General features: G+C 36.0%; 1 protein-coding gene across 4 annotated transcripts in view; it reads left to right on the top strand.

Annotated features, from left to right (window-relative positions):
• The window catches only part of LOC107696840 (death-inducer obliterator 1-like), a 28645-nt gene that overhangs the window by 6308 nt on the left and 13659 nt on the right, over positions 1-8678 (top strand). For all 4 annotated transcript variants that reach the window (XM_016497352.1, XM_016497351.1, XM_016497354.1 and 1 more), the window contains exons 3-5: positions 4131-4244; positions 4621-5500; positions 7708-8053. In XM_016497352.1, coding sequence (XP_016352838.1) covers positions 4163-4244; positions 4621-5500; positions 7708-8053 — 1308 coding nt within the window. In that variant the 5' untranslated portion in view covers positions 4131-4162. The remainder of the gene's footprint in view (positions 1-4130; positions 4245-4620; positions 5501-7707; positions 8054-8678) is intronic.

The raw sequence follows: 8678 nt of genomic DNA, 5'->3' as shown, positions 1-8678 counted from the left end.
CAGCAATAGTGTGCACCCTTAATTTACAGAAGAAAGACGGTCAGGGAAAAATCTGAAGATGGAAAAATCTCCATACAAGTTCTTTGTGCATTTTTCTTTTTTTTTTGTTGTACTTGTTACTTTGCACTTTTTGTTAGGAAATGTTTATTTACTATTTATTCAATTTTTTTAAGGTAACTAATATTTTGATACTTAATTTCCATGATCTAAATATTCTTAAAAATTAAAAGTTTGTTGTCATTTGGAAGTGTGTAGGCCGTCTTGCATTATTATGCTGTTACATTATGATTATATATTCAGTGGCATAAAATAGTCTTTAAAATGACACTAACATCGCTTATCGCAATTATTTTGTATATGATTATACAAAAAGTTATATACTCTTACTGTTTTTGGTTGCGATAATGGTTGGCAATAATTGTGTCCTGGCAACTTGAACCTTATAAATGTAACGTATAACACTTTATCTCCTTTGCCAAATGCATGTTGGAGCCTGCAGGTGTTGTCTTACAGCAGGTCTGCTTTTCTCTAGATCACATTGTTCAAGATTAATACAACCTTTTTGAAAATAATGCATTGCAGCCCTTTTCATTTAAATGGCTTTCATTGTGATATGCAGCATAATGAATTCTGTTAGCTTTAAACCAGATTTATTTGATATATTACTATTATAAAAGTCCACCAAAGTAGACATGCTGTTGTATGAAACTCAAAATAATGAAAAGTAATTTTTGCATTGTAATATGAAATGAATTCCTAGTGTCTAAAAATGTAAAATGCATTAAATTAATGATGAAAATAGCTGAAAATGCATCAATTATGGAATTCAGAAATTCTCAGTGTTTCACACTGTTGTATGATACTCAGAATACACAGTTAAATTGTGGAGGTTTTACTGCAAAAGTATTTTTTTGTAGTTAACAAACTTGATTTATGGGGCAGTCGTGGCCTAATGGTTAGAGAGTCGAACTTGTAACCCAAAGGTTGTGGGGGTTTGAGTCTCAGGTCCGGTAGGGATTGTAGTTGAGGGGAATGAATGTACAGCGCTCTCTTCCATCCTCAATACCACGACTGAGGTGAGACCCTTGAGCCAAACCCCCAACTGCTCCCCAGGCGCCGCAGCAACATGGCTGCCCACTGCTCCGGGTGTGTGTTCACTACTGTGTGTGTGCACTTGGATGGGTTAAATGCAGAGCACAAATTCCGAGTATGGGTCACCACACTTGGCCACACGTCAATTCACTCACTTTATGCATGCCTATGTAAAGTACATGAAGACATTATTATAGTCTTTAGTCCTTGTCTGAAGATAGCTTCAGGAAAAAATGTATTCAAATTGTAAATGATCAGTCACACAGATTTTGTATTATGAATGTTTCCCAATGATCCTGATTATTTAAGAATTTTATTTTTACTACTGAATATTGCTACAGTTTTTTTTTTCTTTTTTTTTTTTAAATATTACTATTAGTAATACTGTTTTCTATTTTAATATCATTTTAAATGTAATTTATTGCTCTGATGGCAAAGCTGATTTTTTAAAATCAATTTAATGTGCCCTTGCTGAATACAAGTTTATTTATTTTTAAAAATTGTAATGACCCCATATGAATGGTAGGTAGTGTGTGTAAATATATTATTTTTAGTGTACTTATTTTACACAACGTGTACAATTCACAAACAATTATTTCTTCTTTATTGTCCATTGATGTGTGTGGAATTTACAAGTGGAAATTATGTATATTATTGTTATTCATATATGCAGAGTTGTGTGCTAAGATATTTCCTTTATTTTACCAATGTTATGTATAATAAGATTCAGGGGCATCATTCTCTGCGTTTTGCAGTTTGAACTCAACAACAAAGATGACATGGTTTATAGATAGTTACTAGGGATGCACCGAATGTTCGGCAACCGAAATTATAATATAATATATAAGAATAAGCGAAAAGACCGAATAAATTGTACCGAACAATGACGTGACTATCAAATAGCAACCAGTGTAGAGTGAGAGGCGCACACTCTTTATAATGCAACAAAGATGTCAGCAGTGTGGAAGCATTTATACTGTCCGAGAAAGACGCTAAAATCTTTACAAGCACCGACAGCGAGAGACTGTTTGTGTCTTCGATGAGAAGAGGAAGGGGTGATTGTTGCTGGTTTACTGCTTGATGGCTGAAATCGCGAAATGGCTTTAAACAATTAGTAAATAAACTGCAGAACGTTATGTTTTTCTAATGCACGCACGAATTACATGTATTCTGACAGCGCTGCACGAACTCGTGGCAGAAATGCTGAGTTCAAAGTCCAAAGCGCGAGGAAAATCTGCGCTGAAACAGTGTTACTCATCAGTTGCTCAGTCACATTTTTATGAATTTTTACTAGGGCTGTGCAATTAATCGCATGCTATTGTCAAGCGCATCTCGTCAGTAAAGCCAGTTCCGTGATTGGTAGTAAATCGCCATCACATGTTTTCAGATGGTGCGGCATTTAATACACCGAACCGTAGTTCACTGACAAGCTAGGCAATATCGCGTTCATAATCTAATGCGATTCATCTGCGATTATGAACACGATATTGCCTAATTGTCAGTGAACTACGAGCTTTACTGAAGAGATGCGCTTGACAATCGCATGCGATTAATTGCACAGCCCTAATTTTTACAAGGCATGTGACAATGCGATACGTGCGACGTATTCGTAATGAGACTCATTTATAAATCTGCTGTCAACAAAAAGAAGCATTGAGGTCTTCCTGGCGTGTTTCCGCCAAAATAAAAGTTGACAAAAAGCAAGAACTCCAACATTCATAAATGTTAGTATTGTAATTTTATTGTTGTTCTATAAAATAAAAAGGAAGACAATAATTATGATAATATTTACAACAGCTCTGTTAATACGTTTATTATAACATACACACATAATGTTCAAATTGGGATCTGTAATATTTTGTAATGTTTTAAAAAGTCTCTTCTGCTCAGCAAGGCTGCTTTTTACAGTAAAAAAATACATGCCTGATTCAAGAAGGGGGTCTGATTGCCAAAAAATATTATTTTAGTAACTAATTAATTTTAAGTTAAATTGTGCTTTGTTGGTATAATGTCTGCTAGAATGTTAATGTTTTAAATTGTTGTTTTGTAATTTATTTTTTTCTTTGAAAAACAAGACAAAACAGTAAAAAGCACATTTTGGTTATTCAATTTATGAAATGGTGAAAAAAATTGTCAAAATACATGGGGGAAAAACTTGAAAAACCGTGTTCGGCCTTCAGCCCAGTGTTTCATTTTGTTCGGTTTTGGCTTCGGCCAAGAATTTTAATTTCGGTGCATCCCTAATAGTTACTAGGTTTAGTAGATCGAGGAGACCCATGTCTTCTTGCTTAAAGGCGGAGACCCAGCTACATGCATGCTCTACGACCCGCCTTTCCATTAAACATATTTTATTGGACTGTCCTGGTTTTAATGCATGTACAAAACTTTTTTTATAAAGTACACTCACATTTAAGGACTTTAGTAAGATTTTACCAGAAAAGATTTTAGTTTTTTTTTTATCAATGTTAATTTGCTAATGTTAATTAGGTGCTGTATTTTTGTGTTTGTTTGGTTTTTATTTTGTGTTTATGTAATATCCCATGATGATAGCCTTAGATGCTTACATGGGATGGGAATAAAAATAACTACTACTACCAGAGGAAGTAGTCAGCCCAAAAATATTTAAGTATTTAGTTTTGAGGAGCCCAGTGTGCATCTTGAACTCGAGCAGAATTTATGAACAAGAGGAGAAATAGTTTCCATCAGTGTTATCCATGTAATAGTTCTGTAGCGGTTATGCTCTAAACAGTTTAGACAATCTTTCACACATCCTTAAATTGTACAGTGTATTTTGATTTGACACAGAACTCTGAATGCAATAAATCGGATGGAGCTCTTTCAAGCATGTTAAATCCTATTTATATGCCCTATAGACACAATTTACTAAATGCATGATGCACCCATAGGAAAAAAGACACACTGGCACTTTCTACCAGGAAGCCACATGACTTCAGCTGAGAAAACTATACGCTTAGAAATTTGTAGTAATATTTGGGAGTTGTGCTGTCCATTAAATCTCTCTTCTTTCTTAATTATAGATATTCTGTTTGAAAAATAGTGTCTCTCTGCTATGGAGGAGAGAGTGAGCCCTGAGCTGGCTCAAGCCCCAGAGCCTGAGCCCAGCCAGGATCCTGTGGATACCAGCTCACAAGGTACCCACGGCCCACTCCACTACACTACATACAAGAGAGCCGTGGGATTCACTCCAATCAGGGTTTCAAATTGGGAAATGGCTGAAACAGGATGTAATCACTGAGATTTAAGAGTCTCTTTATCTGTTCTGGGCAGGCACTGGAAAATATTAAATGGCTAAAACCTTTTATTTTTTTACAATAATCTTTCAGAATGTGGTGTCACCATATCAATTAAAATGTTTTTTTTTTTTACTGAAAATTCATCCGCGTTTTCATTGACTTATCAGCTTGAAAGCACATATCACAATTTTAATTGTGATCCAAATCGCACTATGCTGATAATTAAACATTTATTGTTGAATTGAACTTAAATTTTGCTACGTCTCACACACAGAACCAACATCAGTCTCAGAAGAAGTCAAAGATCAAAAAGACCAAGGTGATGTTAGTGAAGACAAAGTAGAGGACCCTGACAAATCCACAAAGCCCCCACGTGAGTTTAAGAAGACTTGGGGTTTTCGTCGGACCACCATTGCTAAGAGGGAAATCCCTGGAGAAATGGCAGAGACCCCAGAGGGCAGGGGTGCCCCAGTGCGTCGTAGCGGCAGGCAGGCAAAGCGCACAGACAAACTGGAAGAGTTTCTGGTCACTGTGAAGCGAGGAAGAGGAACGGGCAGGAGAAGTTGTCCCTCACGACTTGAGGGAGGAGATCCTCCATCCCAGACCCCAACCGATGCTGAAACGGCCTCCGAAGCCAGTTTTGACGGAAATGCAGATGCTAAAATAGAGGAACAGAAAGTGGCCTCACCAGAGAAAAAGAAAAGTGGTCGGGGACGGACGAGGAGGGCAGTGAAGCCTAAAGCTGGCGGGGGCTCGGTGAGTGATGATGGCAGCTCTGAAAACGAAGAAAAGGATTCCGGTGAGGTAATGAAAGAGACTCAAGAAAATGTTGAGACTGCGGCCAGTGCTGAAGATGGAAAGGATGAGAAAGAGGAACAAGTGAAGGATGTGGAGATGAAAGAAGAGGAAGGTGAGGAGGAGTGTAATAAGAACAAAGAGAAGACCTCAAACGAGTCTTTAAATAGACGTCCTACTAGAGCAGTCTGTAAAGACTCCAAAAGAGACACTAAACCCAAAGTAGGAGTGAAGCTCCGCAACGAGAAGAAAGATGATGATGATGATGATGACGAAGAGTCATCGTCCAGTGATTCTGATAGTGATGGTTATGACCCTAATGCACTTTACTGCATCTGCAGGCAGAAACACAACAAAAGGTATGTCTTTGGAGGTGCAAAAATGTTGGTAGCTGGTATATGTTATTTGATGGATACTGGGATAATTAAATTATTGATGCATGTACATTCATGCATAAAAATTAGTCTGATACTATTTTCTTTATGAAATTTTTATTATTTTAATAAAATTTGTATAAATATTTAATTTATAAAATGTGTTATTTGAAATGATAAATGTAGTTTTTGAAATATACATTTTATACATATACAAGAATTATACATTATAAATTACTATGAAACAACAGTTTTAATAATATTGGTTTAGATATTTATATATAATGTAATGTGGTATTATAATGTATCACATAAAAATTATTATACAAACAATTAAAATGTTAAAGCGATTTTATAGATGTTTAATTTCAGTAAAGTATATTCTAAAAGTAAAGAGAGTTCTTGCATGAGCAGAAGAGCAAAAACACTAAGGAACTAAACTGAAGTGTTCTTATACCCTGTAAGTATCTCTTGGAGTATTTTAAACTAAATAATGAGTTTGCCCAGGAGGACTATATATATTGTGTGCTAGAAATTGGTTTGCATGCCAAAACTATTTGGTCTTGTGAAAGTTATTGCCATATACGTCTTAAATCTAAACTCTATTTTGCAGTGTTACATTATAAAACCTTATATGGTATGAACTAGACGCATGAAAATCACACTTTAGATACACAGAAAGCAGTATGCATATGACAGTGTCCTTATTACATTTACATTACATTTAGTCATTTAGCAGACGCTTTTATCCAAAGCGACTTACAAATGAGGACAATGGAAGCAATCAAAATCAACAAAAAAGCAATGACATACAAGTGCTATAACAAGTCTCAGTTAGCTTAACGCAGTACACGTAGCAAGGGTTTTTTTAATAATATAATAAATAAAAAGAAAACCGATAGAATAGAAAAAGAATAGAGCAAGCTAGTGTTAGAGGTCTTTTTTGCTTTTGTTAATTGTATAATAAATGAAAAGAAAACGGATAGAATACAAAAAGATTAGAAAGCAAGTGTTTTTTTTTTTGTTTGTTTGTTTTTTTTTAATAAAGAATTGAATTAGAATAGAGAGTGCTAGAGTTAGAGAGTCAAATAAAGATGGAAGAGATGTGTTTTTAGCCGATTCTTGAATATGACTTATGCCTCGACTGCTCGGATTGAGTTGGGCAGGTCATTCCACCAGGAGGGAACATTTAATTTAAAAGTCCGTAAAAGTGATTTTGTGCTTCTTTGGGATGGCACAATAAAGCGACGTTCACTTGCAGAACGCAAGCTTCTAGAGGGCACATAAGTCTGAAGTAATGAATTTAGGTAAAGGGGTGCAGAGCCAGTGGTGGTTTTGTAGGCAAACATCAATGCCTTGAATTTTATGCGAGCAGCTACTGGTAGCCAGTGCAAATTGATAAACAGAGGTGTGACGTGCATTTTTTTTGGCTCATTAAAAATTAATCTTGCTGCCGCGTTCTGGATTAATTGTAAAGGTTTGATAGAACTGGCTTTATGAGAGTGCAAGTGTGACTTGGAAAGATAAAGTATTTTTAGCGGTATGATGTTGCTCTGTGAGGATTATTTTAAGATCTGCACCAGGTTACATTGTGTTTGGGCTCAATTTAATCTGAATCTGCTGTAAGTAACTGCCATTTTCCATAAATCATGAAATATAAGTGTGAATATGACAACAATGACATATGTTTTTGATTTACTTGTGCATCTGAGAGTTTTCACACGGTAGATATAGTTCAGTCTGTGAGTGAAGCACATATGTGTGCTGCATTGTAGTATACAGACATTTCCAATGATCTATGCTTTTTGAATTGCATTGTTTTTGTTGATTTCTATTATGACTTCGTTTCATAATATATCAGCAGTGAGGATTCAGACTCTAAGCTTATTTGTTTTCATTAATTAGCTAGAAAGGGTTTTAATCCTATGATGAATGAGTTAAAATGTGAAATTGAGTATTGGTTTTGATAACACGGTTCCAAATGGGTACATTCGTAATCTTTGTTATAATTGTCAGTTCAATGCGTGGTGAATGTTATACTGTCCTCATCAGGCGCTATGCAAAAAGTTTTTACGTTCAAAGCAGAAATTGTCTATTGCATTTTATTTTTGTCAGCAGAAGTTTTATCATATCTTTTGTGGGTTTAATGATTATTGAGGGTGTTTGGTTATTATTTAAATCCTTGTGCATAGGTTTATGATCTGCTGTGATCGCTGTGAGGAGTGGTTTCATGGCAACTGCGTTGGCATCTCTGAGGCACGTGGCCGACTGATGGAGAGAAACGGAGAGGACTATGTCTGTCCAAACTGCTACACACAGAAGGGACAGTTTTCCAAGGCTGGTTCCTCCACAGCAGCTGCAGAGAATGGCAAACGGCCAGCAGCTGGCCTTCGTAAAAGTGAGACCGGTCTTGCTACACCATCTAGCACTGCTGCAGCCACCACAGAGGAGAAAACTTCTGATGACCTGGGCATCAAGGGCAGGATCGAGAAGGCTACCAATCCTAGTGGAAAAAAGAAAATAAAGATTTTCCAGCCGGTATGTCTCTGTATGAAACACAAGTTTGAATACTGCAATCTTGTTTACATGTAATTTCATGGGATTGAGGAAATCATGCTGTTGGTTTTGGATTCAGTTTTTGACGCTGTGCCTCCGTGCGTGAATTTTGACAGCTTTTCTTACAGGATTACCTTATTTAGGATTATTTTATTGTCAGTGACACATTGCTTGGATGCTTAATTTGATCTTAATGTAACTTAAATTACAACATCAATATCTGATTCAGATTATTCATATTTGATTACCTTTTTTGTCTTTTAACTTTCAAATTTGATGGGCATTAATTGGCTGCTAATTTTAAGGCTGTCATATTTTGGTGTTTTTACAATGTTTTATTGTACAGTATAATTGATTATCTGTTTTGACCACTAATAATTTGGCTAATGTTAGGCAAATATCAGAAGGAGTTGTCATAATTTTTGGTGGTAATAATATCTGAGAACCATGCTTTTTAGTAGGGATGCACGATAATTCGAAATTAAATCGCAAAGGTGATAAAAATCGTGATTAGGCAGAAGCTGCGATTGTCATGAGTATCTTTCAGGGAAGCACGGTTCTGTGATCAGTAGTAAATCTCCATCCGAAGGCCAGAGGGCGCTCTCGC

This window comes from Sinocyclocheilus anshuiensis, unplaced genomic scaffold (assembly GCF_001515605.1).
Source record: "Sinocyclocheilus anshuiensis isolate Anshui unplaced genomic scaffold, SAMN03320099.WGS_v1.1 scaffold710, whole genome shotgun sequence".
Taxonomy (NCBI): Eukaryota; Metazoa; Chordata; class Actinopteri; order Cypriniformes; family Cyprinidae; genus Sinocyclocheilus; species Sinocyclocheilus anshuiensis.
The sequence above is the reverse complement of the archived record's forward strand: the minus strand, read 5'-3'. Positions and strand labels throughout refer to the sequence as shown.